This window comes from Emys orbicularis, chromosome 20, assembly GCF_028017835.1.
Source record: "Emys orbicularis isolate rEmyOrb1 chromosome 20, rEmyOrb1.hap1, whole genome shotgun sequence".
Taxonomy (NCBI): Eukaryota; Metazoa; Chordata; order Testudines; family Emydidae; genus Emys; species Emys orbicularis.
Window position 1 is genome coordinate 17,124,393 of NC_088702.1, and position 18,826 is coordinate 17,143,218.

The 18,826-nt window shown below is 49.4% G+C and overlaps 1 protein-coding gene across 1 annotated transcript; it reads left to right on the forward strand.

Moving 5' to 3' along the window:
- The first annotated feature begins 763 nt into the window (after window positions 1–763).
- On the forward strand, window positions 764–18,633 carry LOC135892203 (IgGFc-binding protein-like). The gene is made up of 12 exons (XM_065419915.1): window positions 764–1,940; window positions 2,242–2,582; window positions 3,388–3,961; window positions 6,379–6,977; window positions 10,516–11,083; window positions 11,832–12,421; window positions 12,935–13,508; window positions 13,778–13,977; window positions 14,598–14,739; window positions 15,450–15,781; window positions 17,544–18,117; window positions 18,602–18,633. The coding sequence occupies exons 1-12, from the start codon at window positions 764–766 to the stop codon at window positions 18,631–18,633; spliced, it is 5,703 nt and encodes a 1,900-aa protein (XP_065275987.1).
- Window positions 18,634–18,826: the final 193 nt, after the last annotated feature.

Genomic DNA, 18,826 nt, shown 5'->3' on the forward strand with positions numbered 1-18,826 from the left:
GGTTGGGGACCACTGCTGTAGAGGCTCATGCACTAACCTCCAAAGGTCCCCAGTTTGACCCCCGCCCACCAACGTCTATCAGCATTGCACTCACTATCTTGTTCTAGCTTCTTCTTGCTCAATCTTTTCTCTCATTAATGCTCAGTCATTCTTCTCCATCAGTTTTGAGTTTCTTCATGTTTGGTTCTCATCTTCGTGGTTTTCTGGTCTTCCTCACATTTGGTCTTCCTTGTCCTTGTGTTTGTTGGCACTTCTTTGTAGTCTTCTTCTTTGTGTTCATATTCAGTGGTTCTTGTTTTTCAAATTCAGGCATCTCTGCAATGGTTGATTTGCTTTCTTCATTTTTCACATTTAACCTTCTTTATATTTTTCTTCTACCTTTATTAGATCCTTGTATTTGCTCTTCTTCATGATAGATCTTCTTTTCCATGTTCTCCCTTTTCCAGGAGGAGAGTGATAGTCTAATGGTTAAAGCAGAAGCATCTGGGAATCAGGACTTCTCATTTCTACTTTTAAATCTGGAAGGAAAGTGGGATTTAGGGTTGAACTAAGAGGGCCTAGGAGTCAGGACTCCAGAGTTCTATTCCCACCGCGGGTGGGTGACTAGTATCTCTTGCAGTGAATCTGGAAGTTGGGACACTTGGGTTCTTTTCCCAGCTGTGATTTGGTGTGGAGTTTCTGATCTTCTTTCTTAACCCACAATCTGTTACTTTCAGGTCTTTGCAGAGCAAGTTTCCATGGGAAAGAATTCATTACGGTCTTCATGCAAAACTATGTCCAAAATGTCAGAGCAGATTGCAAGCTGTTCATCACTGGTTACCATGCCTCCACTACGGTTACTGTGACGGTGAACAAGGGTACGTTCCGGAAAGTGACGCCTGTTGGAGAAGGACAGACGGTGACCGTGCAGATCCCAGCCTCGGTAGAGATGTTTGGGAGCCAAACATTTGATAGCACCATCCTGATTCAGGCTGACAAAGACATCTCTGTCCTGTCAGTTAACTCAAAGCCCAATTCCATCGATACCACTGTAGTGTATCCCATTGAGAAGTTGGGTACTGTATATTACGTTGTAACTCCCCCTGGCAAATATGGAGGCAGCTACAAAGAGTTTGCTGTCGTAGCAGGGCAGGCTCCCACTACAGTTGATATTTACTTGAAAGGGGCTGTAATGTTCAACCGGTGGATGTATGCTGCTGGGAGCAAACTCACTGTTGCCCTCGCTCCCTACCAAGCCTTGCAACTGCAAAGTGCTGCAGATTTATCTGGCACCAAAATCGAGTCTCGGGAACATGTGGCCGTCTTGACTGGGCACAGCTGTGCTGAACAAAACACCGTTTGTGATCACGCTTTCGAGCAGCTCCTGCCCGTCTCCAGCTGGGGCAGCACATACATCGTCCCTCCTCTGTCCTTCCAGAACAAGTATGACATTGCGTACATCGTCGCCTCCCAAAACACGCGCATTGACTATCAGTCAGGGCCCACACGAGCTTCCCGCAACATATTGGCCGGGCAGGTTGTTGAATTTAAAGTCCGAGTCTCTCACCCACTTTACATCTCTGCTAGCGCCGGCATCCAGGTTCTTCTCTTCTTCACTGGTTCTAAAAATGAGAAATCCACATATGACCCATTCCTCATCAACATCCCACCCGTCACGAACTACTGCCAATCCTACCACATTGATGGGGTGAAGGATTATGAGAACTATGTGCTGATCATAGTCAAGAGCTCAGAGTCCAGCAGGATCATCTCTGATCAGAGAGCCATAGGAAATGTCCAGTGGAGGCAGATCCCCGGCACGGAGTATTCTTGGGGAGAGTACAACTTCGGCACAAAGATTAGTACCCTTTCCATACAGCACCCGACCTCTCCCTTCGGTCTGCTGAGCTTTGGAGGGAGGGCGCGCAGTGGATATGGCTCGGCTGGCCTTTGTGCACGCAGTAAGTAATTTTTGTGTTTCTATAATTCCCAGGCAGTAAGTAATTTTTGTGTGTGTTTAATATCCAGGCAACACTCCACTCCCCAAGAACTGCATAGGATGGGAAATGACAACAAATATACACAAAGAGGCTGTACACTGCTTGAAATCAAGCTTTGTCTCCTTTGTTTACCGGCCCCCTCATCCTGCACTGAGACTGCTAGTGGCTGAAAAATGCACAGCAAACAAACAGATTGTTTCAATGCCTGCCAGTACATGGCATACGTGAGTTCTTGTATAACTGGCCGGTTGAATCTTTCTAGGTAACCCGACCCTGTCCTGCAGCACTGTTCAATGCAGGAAGAAGGAGACGTGTCAGATTGTAGATGGCCGCCCGGAGTGTGTGGCTGAGTCAGAATCCACCTGCTGGGCCCAGGGAGACCCACATTATCACACCTTCGATGGGCGGAATTTCGACTTCATGGGCACCTGCACCTACACCATCGCCAAGACCTGTGGCTCAGACTCAACTCTCCCGTCGTTCAGTGTCAAGGCCAAGAACGACAACAGGGGCAACACGCGTGTTTCCTATGTTGGTTATGTGACGGTTGAAGTCTATAATGTCACCGTCTCAGTGGTCAGAGATGAGACTGGATTTGTGAGGGTAAGAGAGCAATGTGAATAGATACTGATACTTTGTTTTCTGCTTATGTTTTAAGGGTAGATTTGGTGATGCTAACATAAAATCGCATTTGCTAGAGGCAGTTGCTGGAAAGTTTTACTATAGAGATTCACACTTCTACTTTAGATCTGAACAACGACTCACTGCTATTCCAGCCTCCCTTCCCCTTCATCTCTACTTCTCCTTCCTCACTTCCCCTTCATCTCTGCCAGTGCCCCTCAGTCCTGACCCACAGCCCCCTGCTACTCCAGCCCTGGGCTCTCCTCACACAAAGTGGTGCCAGTGCCTCTCAATGTCAACTCACAGTCCCCCAGCAACTCCAGCCCTGGGCTCCCCAAATACACACAGATCGGCTGATGGTCATCAATCCAGCCCCCCAGTGTCCTCCCCCCACACTATCCCAGCCCTAGGCTACCCCCACAGCCCCGCATACATACAGCTTTACTATCCCAGCTCTGGGATCCCCTCCCTCTCACAATTCTGCTCATGTAACTCTCTACCTCTGTCTTCACCAGAGCATGACAAGCTACATGGTGGCTTTATATAGAAAAATCTGTGTCTGAGATTTCCAAGGATGACTTGGGTATGTAACTACATTGCAATTAATGGGAGTTGTGTGGCTAAATCCCCTAGCTAACCTTGCAAATCTCAACCTATTATTATTTATTATTTGTACTGCAGTGCCACAGAGCAGCCTCAGTGCAGGGTCAGTAAGTCCTTCACTGTGCCAGATTCCTTTGGGTAATGCACCCAAAACAATGTCTGTTTCTTGTGGTTCCTTTCCCAGGTGAATGACCAGCGCTCCCGCCTTCCCATCTCCCTGCTCGAGGGGAAGCTGAAGGTGTATCAGAGTGGAGGTTCTGTGGTCATTGAGACTGACTTCTCCCTGAGGGTCTCCTATGACTGGAAGAGCTACCTGGTGGTGAAGATCTCCAGCAGCTTCTCGGAGAGCATGTGCGGCCTGTGTGGCAACTACAACGGGGATGCCAGGGATGACTTTGCCACCCCGGCCGGGACGCTGGCTGCCAGCCCCGTTGAGTTCGGGAAGAGCTGGAAGGTGAAGGACGGGGACAGGTTCTGCTGGGACGACTGCCACGGGGAATGCAAGAGCTGCTCCCCAGAGCTGGTCAGCAGGTTCAAAGCTGAGCCCTTCTGCGGCTGGATCACCAAAGAGGGGAGTGGCCCCTTCAGCCGGTGCCACTCCGTGATTGACCCCAAAACCTACCTGGACAACTGCGTCTATGACCTGTGCATGAACGATGGCCGCAAGGAGATGCTGTGCTGGGCGCTGACAACCTATGCTGATGCCTGCCGGAGAGAGGGGGTGGCCATCTCCGAGTGGAGGATATCAACAGGGTGCTGTGAGTATTCCCAGGGTGACAAAGAGATGCTGGCTCATGACCTTCAGGCAACAGGTTTTAGTAGCAGAGTTTGAAGCCAATGGCAAAATGGGAACAGGTCCCCCAAGAGGTCTAAAGTGATTTGTAAAACTGAGTGTAAATATCATGGAGACTCTGAGATATCATGGATGTGGTAGGACTGCACAGATAGATGTTTAAGTGGCTTTGGAACATAACAATGAGAATTGATCTCTCTGTATCAAACCTCAGTGGTCCCCAGTTGGCTTCTTTTGAATCTCTGTCTTCTTTTAATACTTGTGCTGTTTGTTAGGCACCTATAAACTAAAGACAATGAGACATTCCTTCCCTGGTGGAAATCAGCAGGATTTCTTTGATTTCAGCAGAGGTTCTGGCCTCACTCTTGGCTGTTGGGGGAATTTTAAAAATGGCCAATGCAAATAATGTAAAGAAGCGGGGGGACTGAATAAGAAGGAAACAGTCAAAGGTGTGCCTGTGCATAGCTTGGCTAACTGATGACTCAGGCCAGGTCTATGCCTGAAACATTTGCCAGTATAATAATGGCAGTTAGGACTGTGATTCTTTGTAACATTTTTATACTGGCAAAAAAACCTAGTGTAGACGCAATTACACTGGCAAACATGGGACTGGAAGGGACCTCTTGGATCATCGCGTTCAGTCCCTCCTGTTGCAGCCATCCTGTCATACAATCCCATTCATAATTTTATCAAGCTCCATCTTCAAATTAGGTAGGTCCTTTACCCAACTGCTCCTATTGCAAATCTGTTCCAGAACTTCACTCTGCTCTGATGGTAAGAAACCTTCTAATTTCAAGTATCAGGGGGTAGCCGTGTTAGTCTGTATCTACAAAAACAACAAAAACTGGTGGCACCTTAAAGACTAACAGATTTATTTGGGCATAAGCTTTCGTGGGTAAAAACCTCACTTCTTCAGATGCATAGAGTGAAAGTTACAGATGCAGGCATTATATACTGACACATGGAGAGCAGGGAGTTACTTCGCAAGTGGAGAACCAGTGTTGACAGGGCCAATTCAATCAGGGTGGATGTCGTCCACTCCCAATAATAGATGAGGTGGTGTCAATTCCAGGAGAGGAAAAGCTGCTTCTGTAATGAGCCAGCCACCCCCAGTCCCTATTCAAGCCCAGATTAATGGTGTTAAATTTGCAAATGAATTTTAGTTCTGCTGTTTCTCTTTGAAGTCTGTTTCTGAAGTTTTTTTGTTCAATGATAGTGACTTTTAAATCTGTAATACTTCTAATTTCAAGTGTAAACTGACTCATGGCCAGTTTAGCCTCCTTTGTTCTTGTGCCAATGTTGTCCTTCCGTTAAAATACCTTTTCTCCCTCGATGTATTTATGGAGCGCAATCACATCATAGGCACCGACTTCCTGAGTTCCCTGGGGGTTCTTGACCCCCCTCTCCATCCCAGGCCCTGCCCCCACTCCACCCCTTCCCCCAAACCTCCATCCTGCCCTGCCTCTTTCTGCCCCCATTTCTCCCCCTCCTCCTCAGCACCTCCTGCATGCTGCTGAAGAGCTGCTCACCGGTGGGCGGGAGGCACAGGGTGGAGGGGGAGGAGCTGATAGATGGAGCTGCCAGTGGGTGCTGAGCACCCACTATTTTTTCCCCCTGGATGCTCCAGCCCCAGAGCACCCATGGAGTCAGCACCTAATCCTCTCCTTTGCTAGGTTAAATAAGCAAAGCTCTTTTAGTCTACATTCGTAAAATAGGCCCTCCCTTCCCCATATCATCCTACTAGCCCTTCTCTGCATCTACCCCACTCTGATTAGATCTTTCTTCAACATGGGTGAGCACAGCTGGACACAGGACCCAGCAAAGACCCTTTGCCATTATAGCTTAATTCATTTGGGGAAATGGTATGAGCTATATCAGCATAAAAACTCTTTTGCTGGTATAAGCAGTATCCCGACTCGGGGAGTTTGCTGGTATAGGTATACTGGCATACCCTTTCTCGTGTAGATTAGGCATAAGCACTGGATGAGACAACCCTCTCAGAGGATCTGAAGAGTGAGGAAGTGGGTAGGGGAAATGTTCAAGGTACTCCCAGTGGGTATATCTAACAGTAATGGGACAAGACGGAGCAAAGGGGAAACGATGAAGTCTATCAGCCTACAGAATTATCTTCTCCAGTGGATGGGTGGGAGCCCCATTACTTCAGTCTTTTAAAGGTAAACTGGACAAAGCCATGGACTGAAGGTGATGGGGGCTGTAACATCTCTAGGTCTATGGGTCAGAGCTCACTGTAGGTTCAGGAGTATCATTAGGGGCTGCTATGATGCAGAATTTCCAGCTGGGCCTCCTCAGACCTGTGCCAAACTGTTTAATGCTACAGGGAGCAATATTCCCAGAGACCTCAGTGTCCTGTTCTTTTGACAGCTCTGCCCTGCCCAGAGAACAGCCAGTATAAGGCTTGCGGCTCTGCATGTCCTGCCACCTGCAATGACCAAGCGGCCCCTAACAACTGCTCTTCGCCCTGCGTGGAGACCTGCCAGTGCAATGAGGGCTTCGTGCTGGATGCTGGAAAATGCATCCCCAAGGCTGGATGTGGGTGCGAGTTCCAGGGGCGTCTATATGCCCTTGGAGAGCAATTCTGGGGGGACGGTGCCTGCACCAGACGGTGCCTCTGTGACCCCCAAACCAGGCAAGTGAGCTGCCAGGCCACAGGGTGCAGGACTGGGGAGCAGTGCCGGGTAGAGAATGGCATCCGGAACTGCTACCCCAGCAGCTACGGAACCTGCTCCGCTTCGGGGGATCCTCACTACATCAGCTTTGACGGGAAGAAGTTTGACTTCCAGGGCACCTGCCTGTATCAGTTTGCCGGGATGTGCATCAAAAGCCAGGACCTGGTGGATTTCCAGGTCCTAGTTCAGAACGACCATCGGGGCAGCCAAGTTGTGTCCTTCACCAAAGTTGTGCAGGTCAAAGTCTATGAGGTCGACATTGTGATCAGCAGGGAAAACCCTGGCAGAGTCATGGTGAGTTTATCAAACCTTTCTATCCTTTCCTGGTCAGTCATCAGACCTGTCTTCCTTTGCCATGTTTAGCCACCGAAACTTTCTTTCTTTCCTGTGGTCAGTCATCCTTCTTTTCTTCTTTCCTGAGTTCGCTCATTTTACCTTTTCTTTTACCCAGGACACTGTGATTAGATGTTTAATTCAACCACATTTTTAACACACACTGAAATTGCCATGTATATTTTGGACTTGAGGTGGCTAACGGTTTTCATACCAAAACTTTTTTGGTAAAAAGTGCAGGTTTGGCGAAACGAAAACACTTTGTGAGATTGTGTCAGTTTCACCAAATTGTTTCAATTGGAAAGAACCCTAAAAAAAAAAAAAAAAATCCAAACAATCAAATGTTCCATTTTGACATTTTAAAACATAAATTCAGTTCAAAATGACTTTTAATTTCAAATTTTCCTTTATGATAGTTTTAGAAATAAAATTAAACACAAGACCTGCTTGAAATTCAACCAAAACATTTTGTTTTGGGTCAAATGGAAAGTTTAGTCCCATCCCATCACCCTCCCTCCCCCCCCATTTGCTTTTTCATTCACTGAAAATTTTGGAACCTTTCATTTTGGTTCAATGTGATTTTTTTGTTTGTTTGTTTTTGTTTTTGTTTTTGGAATTGCCACCAAACTGAAAAACCCGTTATTCTCCCAGCTAGAATTTGGAGTTGTCTGGAGCTGCATCCATCTAGGACATGCCCACATCTGCCTCTCTCAGTTCTAGGGTTGCCAACCTTCTTATTTCTGAAAACTGGACCCTTTTCCCCATCTCTTCCCCCGAGGCGCCGTCCCCCATTTGCTCCTCTTTCCCGCCTCCCCCTGTCACTCACTGCTCTCCCCCCTCAACTCCAGGCAGGGCCGGCTCTGGCTTTTTTGCCGCCCCAGGCAAAAAAGCCTCCGGCCGCCCGCCCCGCCCGCCCTCCCCCCACGGGGGGGGGGGAGGGAGGGCGGCCGGAGCCCCGGGGGGAGGGCGGCGAGCCCCGGCGGGGGCTCCGCTCTCCCCCCGGCGGCCGGGGGGAGGGCACCGGGGGGGAGGGCGGCTGGAGCCCCGGGGGGAGGGCGGCAAGCCCCGGCGGGGGCTCCGCTCTCCCCCCGGCGGCCAGAGCGCCGGGGGCAGGGCGGCGAGAGGTCGGCGAGCCCCGGCTGGGGCTCGGCTTTCTCCCCAGCGGCCAGAGCGCTGGCGGCCGGGGGGAGGGCGCAGGGGGGGAGGGCGGCCAGAGCGCCGGGGGGAGGGCGGCGAGCCCGGCTGTGGCCCCGCTCTCCCCGGCGGCCGGAGCGCCGTGCCGCCCCCCTCCAGGTGCCGCCCCAAGCACAAGCTTGGTGGGCTGGTGCCTGGAGCCGGCCCTGACTCCAGGGTGAGCCGCCCCAAAGGACTTGCCAACCCCACCTCCAGCGGGCTGCCTGGGAGTGCAGGTCAGAAGAGCGCTGTAGCCACCCAGGAGCAGCTCCACTGAACTAGGAGGCAGCCCTCCTGCACGGCAGCCTCCCACCTCCCTCTGCGCTGCCTGCCCAGCAGCCCCCTTCCCTGCCCGCTCGAGCCCTTCCAGTTGGGTTACCAACTTTCTAATTGCACAAAACTGAACACCCTTGCCCTGCCCCCTGTCCTGCTCCTTCCCTGAGCCCTGCCTCGTCTCTTCTCTGAGGCCCTGCCCCCACTCACTCCAACCCCCTCCCTCCGTCACTTGCTCTCCCCTACGCTCACTCCCTTTCACTGGGCTGGGGCAGGGGGTTGGGGTGCGGGGGGGTCTGAGGGCTCCAGCTGGGGGTGAGGGTTCTGGGGTAGGGCCAGAAATGAGGGGTTCAGGGTGCAGGAGGGCGCTCTGGGCTGGGGCAGGGGGTTGGGGTGCGGGAGGGGCTGAGGGCTCCAGTTGGGGGGGTGGGCTGTGGGGTGGGGCTGGTGATGAGGGGTTTGGAATGCGGGAGGGGGCTCAGGGCTGGGGTAGGGCATTAGCGTGTGGGAGGGGGTGCGGGCTCTGGGAGGGTGTTTGGGTGTGGGAGAGGGTTCCGACCTGGGGCAGGGGGTTGGTGTGCAGGGTCTGGGAGGGAGTTAGGGTGCAGGAGGGGGTTCTGACCTGGGGCAGGGGGTTCGGGATGTGCTCTCCAGCCAGGTGGCACTTACCTCGGGTGGCTCCCGGTTGGTGGCTCAGCAAGGCTAAGGCAGGCTCGCTGCCTGCCCTGGCTCCGCGCTGCTCCCGCAGGTGGCCGGCATGTCCACTTTTCGACTGGACTTTCCGGTTGAAAATGGGACATTTGGCAATCCTGTTCAGTTTCCCCAGCTCAGATGTAATTTCATGTAGATAATCAGCCGAACCTTACTTTTGGCATTGCTGCTACACAAATAAGGCCTTCTCCGTGTATGTCTGCATGGCAAGTGGAGCTGAGTGAAATGTGGACTGTGAACCACAGAGGAAGTTTAGATATTTCCAGACTGAGTTTTCATCCCAAAATGGGGTAAAAAGTTGAAATGTCAAAATATTACATTTTGTGTTCAAGTGAATGAAATATTTCAAGCAACTCAAACAGAAATGTTCTGATCCAACTTGTTGAGCCACATTTCAAGATTAAATTGTATTTCCCTATTGCCTGATAGGAGCTGTAGTTCTTGACACCATTTTCTCCTTGGGGACTATATCACCCATAATACAACTAGAGTAATGTGATACCCATGATGCTCCAAGGAGCGGAAATCTATTACAGGGAGTTGTTGTCCTCCAGGGAGTCCAGCCCATAGGAGAGAATGGGGACTAGAACTACAACTCCCATAAGGCAATGTACAATAGGGAAAAGAAGCTAATTTCTTTTTAATTGACTCAAAATGAAACATTGTGGGGCAGTTACAAAATGAAATATTCCAGTTCAGGTCGAATTGACCCAAAATGAATATTTCATTTGGGTTTTCTTGTCAGGAAAATAGATTTTTTTTTCAGGAAATCAAAGTTTTCTGACTGCATTTTCTTCTGTAAAAATCATTCTAATGGAGAATTCTGACCAGCTTTTGCAAGTTATTTCTCCTCAGATTCATTAGCTTTCTTCCTTTTCTATGTTCATTTGTCAGCCTTTCTGTGTTTCTTCTCTTTTTGTGTTTAGTTGCCATAACTTTCTTTCTTTGGCATTTTGTCATTGTACCCCTATCTCTTATTCTTCTATCTACAGTCATCGGTGATTGTGCATTGCGCTTCATTTGGGAGGAGGTTTGTATTGGCAATTTTAATCAGTCACCCTGCTGACAAAACGTTCCCAAATTGAAAATGTTTGGTTTTGGAATCAATAAAATTTCATTTTCAAAAACTACTTAATCTCCAAATGGAAACATAGTTAAAGAGTTTTTTAAAAAAGGAAAATAAAAAATGAACAGAATGAAAATGAAATCAAAATTCACCATTTGGGTTTTGTTTTCAACCAGCTCTACCTGTAAAGTTCTTTAGAGGGCCGGGGTTCTGCAGGTTCAAAGTTGCTTTCTCAGTGTCAGACCATTCTCACTGATCCTTTGGCATTGATCCCAGGTGAACAGCGTGCTGATCAACCTACCATATAGCACCAACAACAGCAAGATCTCCATATACCGGAGGGGGCAGGAAGCAGTGATCCAGACTGACTTTGGTCTCACCGTCGCCTTTGACTGGCAGGGCCGGATCACTGTCACTGCTCCAAGCACCTACGCTGGAGCCATGTGCGGTCTCTGTGGGAACTTCAACGGAGACAAGGGAGATGAGTTGACCACGAGGGGCGGCACATTGGCCCCAAACCCAACGGCCTTTGGGCAGAGCTGGAAGGTGAAGGATATCCCCGGCTGTGTGGAGGTTGCCAAGGATGAGTGCTCAGATCTAGCAGCTGTTGAGAGACGCCAAAGAGGAATGAATGGGGAGTGTGGGATCCTCCTAGACAAGAGCGGCCCCTTCCGAGAGTGTCACAGCAAAGTCGACCCTGAGGGCTACTTCCAAGACTGCGTGTACGATTATTGCTTATTCAAAGGCCAACAAGCCGTGATATGCCAGCTTATCACCAGCTATACTGCAGCCTGCCATGCTGCTGGGGTGACTATATATGCCTGGAGGACCAACTCCTTCTGCAGTAAGTGGAAGCAGCTTGGGACCGCCTTCTGGGATGAAAGTTAATGTACGAGGGAAAGAAAACAGGGTCTTTGCTCAAGGGAAAGCCAAGTTGGTTGGTGTTCAGGGAAGGGGATAGGAGATGTTTCTCCCCTAGGGGGTGCAGGCTTTGATCCAGCCCCAGGGTAGGGGGACTGGCCAGGTCAGGGTGGGCATGGGAGATGATATGGGGCTTTTCCCTTCTAGGGGGCACCAGCTCTGATCTCACCCCAAGACAGGGTACCTGACTGGCTCAGGGGCAGGGAATTGGAATTCAGGGCCTGTTGCCTGAAGGGTGCGAATTCCAATCCAGGCCCTGCCTGGGGTCGAGAAGTTGACTCAGTGTGGGTTGTCCAGGGAATGGGATATGGGGCCTGTATTTCATGAGCATGTGAATCTCATGCAGGTCCTTACTGTACAAATGAGCCTGTCACAGAGCTCACGGTAATAACTGGAACTAAATACCCCTGAGTTGCCAGTGTCAGAAGAGGCCAAGAGCTGAAGGGGCCATGGAGACTGAACTCTCCTCTGACAAGGGGTCCTGCAACAACATACTGGCAAGGCACAGTATGAAGGAAGCTTGCCTGGCAGCTTCCCATACTGCACCCAACAGACTCCATTCTCCAGGGCTTTCATCAGGCTCCCTTCTCCAGCCCTTACATTGTTACATAGTTCAGACTCCATCTAGTTTTCTTTTATGGGATGCTACCGTCTTGTTGTTTCAATGGCAGGTCTCTCCTGTGCCCAAAACAGCCACTACGAGGTCTGTGCCCGGGGCTGCCAGTCGACCTGCAGCAGCCTCTACGCCCCAGTTCAGTGCTCGGCCCAGTGCTGGGAAGGCTGCGTGTGTGATGAGGGCTTTGTGCTCAGCGGTGATGAGTGCGTCCCTATATCCCAGTGTGGATGTGTCTACCTGGGATTGTATTATAAGGCTGGGGAGACCTTCCACCCAACATGCCAGGAGCAGTGTGTGTGCCAGGCCAGCGGAGAGGTGGTGTGTAAGGGGTTGACCTGCCGCTCTTATGAGGAGTGCAAGCTGGTGAATGGCATCCGGAAATGCCAGCCTGTCGGATCCGCAACATGCTCCGCAGCCGGGGACCCCCACTACCTCTCCTTCGATGGGGTCGCCTTCGATTTCCAAGGCACCTGCACCTACATCCTGGCCAAGACCTGCACCAACACCGGGAACCTGACGTCCTTTGCCGTGAAGGTGGATAATGTGCCCTGGGGCAATGGGAAGGTGTCTGTCACCAAGCTGGTGTCCGTGGAGGTCTACGGGCTCACGCTCACCCTGCTGCAGAACAAGAAGGGGCTTGTCATGGTAAGTCCTGCTCAAGATGATCCCGTGGGGTGAACCCTGCAATGGGGCAGCCCCACTGATGTGGCAATGCAAGGAGCATTTGTCTCACAGGTCAGTCATTAGAATCAACTCTCTGGGGAGATCCCAACTGAGATCAAAGACTGAGTGTGTGATCCTGACCTCATTGACACCAGTGTAAATCCAGAGGCCTCACACTAAAAAATGTGGACTATGGATTTTGAATGGTACAAGTGACACCAGAATCCAGTCCTCACCCCATTTCAGTGAGTGGATGATTGCAGATTAACCCCAGGGAACTGAGATCAGAATCCAGACCTGACCCTGTTACCCTGAAAGAAGTGACTCTGGTTTTACCTTGGGATCAGTGAGATGAGAATCTGGCCCTAACTTAATTCAGTTCAGTGGAGTCACTACAGATTTAACCAGGTGTCACTGAGACCCTATCTTCTGCCCATAACCCACCTCTACAGCATCCACTCCCCCGGATCACAGGGAATGCTCTGTCTCTTTCAGGTGGACGGGGTGTCCCACAACCTGCCTGTGGTCGTGGCTGATGGGCAGCTCCAAGCATATCAGCACGGCGGGAACATGCTGGTGCAAACGGACTTCGGCCTCACCGTGAGCTACGACCTGGTTTACCACGCCAGAGTCACCATCCCAGGGAACTACCAGGGCCAGATGTGCGGCCTGTGCGGGAACTACAACGGGCTTCGGTATGACGAGTTCCTGCTCCCCAATGGCAGGGCGGCCCTTAACATGGCAGTGTTCGGTTCTGCCTGGAAAGTCCCGATCCCGGGGGCGGCCTGTGAGGACGGATGCGCCGGGAACAACTGCCCGGTCTGTGAGGAGAGGAAGAAGGATGTCTTCAAACAGCGCAACTACTGCGGGCTGCTCACGGCCCGCGACGGCCCCTTCGCCGCCTGCCACAGCACAGTCAGCCCCACTGTGTATTTCAACAACTGCCTGTATGATCTGTGCCTGGGCAACGGAGACTCCCAGGTCCTGTGCCAGAGCATCCACAGCTATGTGACGGCCTGCCAAGAGGCCCGGGTCACCATCCAGCCCTGGAGGAGCACTTCCTTCTGTCGTAAGTGCCGTGATGCTGGTATAGCACAAGGGCCTGTCCCACTCGCTCCCCTCCCTCTGCAGGGCGGGGACAGCGATTCTAGGTATCTCATTCCAGGCCGCTGGGCTTCTTGAGAGACTCCTTTGGGTGGGAACCAACAACTTCATGTTCCGTTATAAAGGTGACCTGGTCCTCTCGTCACTGTTAGATTCTCCTCTCCTTCATGTCTGTCCCTCTAAGCTGTGGGGTGAGATCTCTCCAGCCATCAATTACTTCTCTCTCTGCTTTAGCTCTGCGCTGCCCGGCCAACAGTCACTATGAGGTGTGCGCCGACCTCTGCACCACCACCTGTGCCAGGATCACTGACGCCAGGAAGTGCCCAGACACCTGCGCCGAAGGCTGCCAGTGCGATGATGGCTTCCTTTTCGATGGCCAGGGCTGCGTGGCTCTACAGAGCTGTGGGTGCTTCAACAAGGGGATATATTACAAGGTACCGCCCCCTGCTGGGGTATTAACTCTTATCCGTTCGCTTCCTCCACGCCCTGCTCTCATCAGCCATGTTGTTTCAGTCCGTTGTCACTTGCCAATGGCCAATACATAAATCTCTATAGAAAGGCAAACAACACTAATGGTGCAATTCTCTTTCCATGAACCCTGGCTCTGAAAGGGGAGTTTGATCTAGTGGATTAGAGCAGGGTGGCTGGGAATGATAACTAATAGCTTCTGTCCCTTGCTCTGGGAGGAGAGTAGGGTCTAGTGGTTAGAGCAAAAGGGGGCAGGGACCCAGGACTCCTGGGTTCTATAGCGAGCTCTCAAGGAGAGTGGGGTCTCTGTCAAATCAAGTCAGGGATTTTATCATTGGCTTTTGGATCAGGGACTTGACAGTCAAGAGGTAAAGAAAAGAGCTGGGGGGGGGGGGGGGGGAGCCAGGACTCCAGGGTTCTGTTCCTGGCTCTAGGAGAAGAGTGAGATCTGGTGAGTTAGGGAGGCTGGGAGACAAGAGATGTGATTTTTGTACCCATATATGGGCTACATATAACTGAAAACCTCCTCACTGTAAAACTATATTTGTCTGGGTTACATTGTATTATTTCTCCTTTTTTCAAACAGCCCAACAACACGGTCCTGAAGAACAAGTGCCAGCAAAGCTGCACCTGTATTCCTTTCCAAGGATTCACCTGTGAGGCCCACAGCTGTGCCAGTGATGAAACCTGTGAGATCAGAGATGGAGTCATGCAATGTATCAACAAAGGTAAAAGAGAGTGAGTGAAAGAAGAAGAGAGGTGACTGTAGAACTGGACATTAGAGCAGACTCAATGGAGTCACAACAGCTGAGGGTCTGGCCCAGAGTAGAGTTTCTATCCTTAGATCTAGGAGGGGAGTGGGGTCAAGTGGTTAGAGCAGGGGGGCTAGGAGCCAGTTCTCCTGGGATTTATCCCTAGTTCTAGGAGGGGAGTGGGATCTAATGAGTTTTATGGGTAGGAGATGGGGGGCTGGGAGGCAGGACATGTGAAATCAAGTATTGATTTTATCCTTGGCTTTTGGATCAGGGACTTGACAGTCAAGAAGTAAATAAAAGTCTCCTTTGTTCCTGCCTTTTAGGTCAAATGTTGAGGTCCTTACTCTACCTATTTACTTAATCCCTATTCAGGCAGAGCTTCTAGCCTGCATCTTAGCAGGAGGTTAGACTACTTGACCCTTTCGGTCCCTTCTAACCATCTGATTCCATGATTCTACAGAAGCCAAGGGAATTTCTTCCTCATCAATCACTGAGCAGGGACATATAGTCTAGGTCTCTCATCTGTAGCAAACTGTCTCTCATTGACTCCTCTCTGGTTGGCCCCTCTTCCGAATGACTTTGGTGGGCCAGTTGGTTCTGGACAATAACTGGGCCTATGCTGACCCGAGCTTGCCTGGCATCTAGCTCTCACTCACGGACTGCTGGGGTTTCTCCCCTTTCAGATCCTTGCAAAGTCCTGAAGTGCCGGACCAAGGAGACGTGCAAGATTGAGAACGGCCGTGCAACGTGTGTTCCCAACTACACTGGAACCTGCTGGGGCTGGGGGGACCCACACTATCACACCTTTGATGGGCTGAAATTTGACTTCCAGGGCACCTGCACCTACACCATTGCCAAGTACTGTGGGACCGATCCCACCTTGGTGCCCTTCACCATCAATGAGAAGAACGACAACAGGGGGGGCAACCAGGCTGTCTCCTACGTGCGTCTGACCAACATCTATGTCTACGGGTACATCATCTCCATCTACAAGAAGGAAGTTGGGAAAATCAGAGTGAGTACAAAATGCAAAAATGATTGGAGAGGTTACATTTGGAATAAAAACTTCTCCCCGTCCACCCCCCCAAATATGTCTATCTTTGAATCCATCTCCTCTTCCATCCTCGTACACATCTATCTATCCTCATACCTGTGCATCCATCCTCCCTTCCATCTCCGTACAAAGCTCTTTATCTATCCATCCCCATACACATCTATCCATCGCTCTGACTATCCCCCACAGACATCTCTTTTTCTCTCCATCCATCCTATCCATCCTCATGCACATCTATCTATCTATCTATCTATCTATCTATCTATCTATCTATCTATCTATCTATCTATCTATCTACCTTGTTGAAGACCAAGTATTCTTTGGAGAATTGCAAAATCTTTTTTGTTCCATTCATACAAAAAGGACCAATATTTTTATTTGCTTTTCAAGAATTTCCACTGAATCATGTCATTCATTTTGAAATGGGTAATTCAAATTATATTTAGAAATTTCAGAATTGAAAACTTTTGGATTTTCATTGAAAAAAATCCGCTTTTTGTGGTCTCAAAGTGGCCATGAAAAGAAAAAAGATCCAAAATGCCAACATCACATAGGAATCTGAACAGCCAAAAATGAACGGATTTTAAATTATATGCTCCAGGCCCCTGGGTCCTACCAAGTCATCAGGGCAATCTTGTCTCCATGAACCACATGGGCCACCTGGTCCCCTTGGGCCTCCCAGAATTCCTGTTCCACCAGTCTCTCTAGGCCACATTGCCCCTCCAAATCACACAGGCTAACTGGTTCCTTGGATTGAGCACATTGAAGGACAGTGATGACCAAATGCAATACAGGGCCATGGTGATTGAACACCAGGAAGAACAAAGATGATGAGGACCAAACCTGGTACAGTGCAAAGATGACCAAAACCAACACAGAACAAGGATGAGGATGACCCAACCCAACAAAGGGTGATGAGAAATGACCACAAAGAAGAACAAGGACAACAATGACCAAACAGAAAGAAAAACAAAGATGATGATGACCAAACTCAATAATGCACTGTGATGAATGTCCATAAAAAAGAACAGAGACTACAGTGATGATACTCAGTAAATGACAGGAACAACCAAAAACAAAAACAAAGATGACCACGGCTGAACACAATAAAGAGTTACAGTGACTGAACACAAAGAAGAACATGACCACGCACAAAGAAGAAGAAGGATGCTGACAGTTTGTATTCAGAGAAAACCGATAATAAAGAAGCCAAGTTTTTCATTTTGAAAAATTGTTTTCATTTAAAACATTTTGACCATCTCTCCCTCTCTTTTTCTCTCTGGTTTTGTACTGCCAGCCAACACCACAGTATCCAAGCATCCTCTGCATAAAATATATATTGACAATAGTAAATGCTCTGGTGAAATCCATGGAGTTTTGGGTTATTCTTCTCTTTTTGGACTATACAAAACTCTACTTGAGGTGGAATTTTGTGGTGAGTTAGGTGGGTTTCAAGCTGTGAATGTCATTGTCATTATGATGGGAAAGCTTTATGATATGGAAGGGTCTTCCAGCATTTCCTAAAGTTGGTCAGACTCTAGATTTATCTATACTGCACTGGGAATACATTCCACAGCCAGGTCCCTTGGACAGAGAACATTTTATCGCTGAGCTCTCAAGTGCTTAATTCTGGGCTTTCCAATCTGTATTGTCCCAGAAGAGCAACTTGTAAGAGGTGAGATTGAAAGAGAAATAATGATTGGTTCTTTCCTCCTATCTCTAGATCAATGACGTGATCACCAGCTTGCCGGTGACCCTTGAAGATGGTAAAATCAAGCTCTACCAGAGCGGTCTCAATGCTATCCTGCAGACAGACTTTGGTCTGCAGGTGTCATATGACTGGAATTGGCACCTGATCATCACCCTCCCCAGCAGCTATTATGGGTCCATGTGCGGCCTCTGTGGGGACTTCAACCAAAAACGTGGCGATGACATGACATCACCCAATGGCACCAGAGTCTCTTCCATCGTGGAATGGGCCAAGGGTTGGAAAGTCAAAGACCGGGACCCTTTCTGCTGGGATGATTGCAAAGGGAAATGCCCAACGTGCGATGAGAGCAAGCAGAAGATCTACGGGGGCGACGAATACTGTGGTTTGATCAGCAAAGCACCGGGAGGGCCCTTCAGAGAGTGTCACCCCAAAGTGAGCCCTGAGGACATTTTTGACAGCTGCATCTACGACGTGTGTCTGAACGGGGGAGCCAAGAACATCCTGTGCCAGGCGCTGGAGGTCTACGCAGCCATCTGCAAGAAACAGGGCATCACCGTCTATGACTGGAGGACACCGTCCGGCTGTGGTGAGCTCTGTGGTTTGCTTTCTTTATTGACAAAAGCAGCAATAAGACTAACCAATCTACTTACTCTACCGCTTGAGGAGATGTTGAGGGGGGTTAGCATCAGGCAGATAAACTTAGATACTGCACCTTGGCAACTAGGCACTATGGGGATCTGTGCATTAGAAATCCCTGGAACAGACTAGATAAATTGACAATGGATAGACACATGGGTTTGGTAGATTAGATTAGAGAAAGAGAAAGACTCAGTATATTGTTGGGAGGAATAGATGGATTGCATGGATAGGGAGATTAAATGGATTTAATGGATGGATATATGGATTTGATGCACAGGGAGATTAAATCGATTAGAGGTAACGCTTGGTAGATTAGACATTAGACAGATGGATGGATAAATTAAATGGATTAGATCATAGATGAGACAGATATAGATACTCATGGGTGTACACATCAGATGTGTGGTGTAAACATCAGGTGTACACATTAGGTGGAGGCATGGGAGACAAAGAAAATGACTGACTGATCAGTAAGGAGAATTTCCATCCCATGGGAAATTCTGATGTTTTAATATTTCCATTTCTCCCCAAATGGGCCCAAAATGTCAAAATATTCATGTTCTGAAAAAAATTAAATTCAAAAATGTCCAAATGAAATACTTAGATAGAAACAAACATTATGATATTCCCAAATCGAATGTTTCAGATTGGGGTTC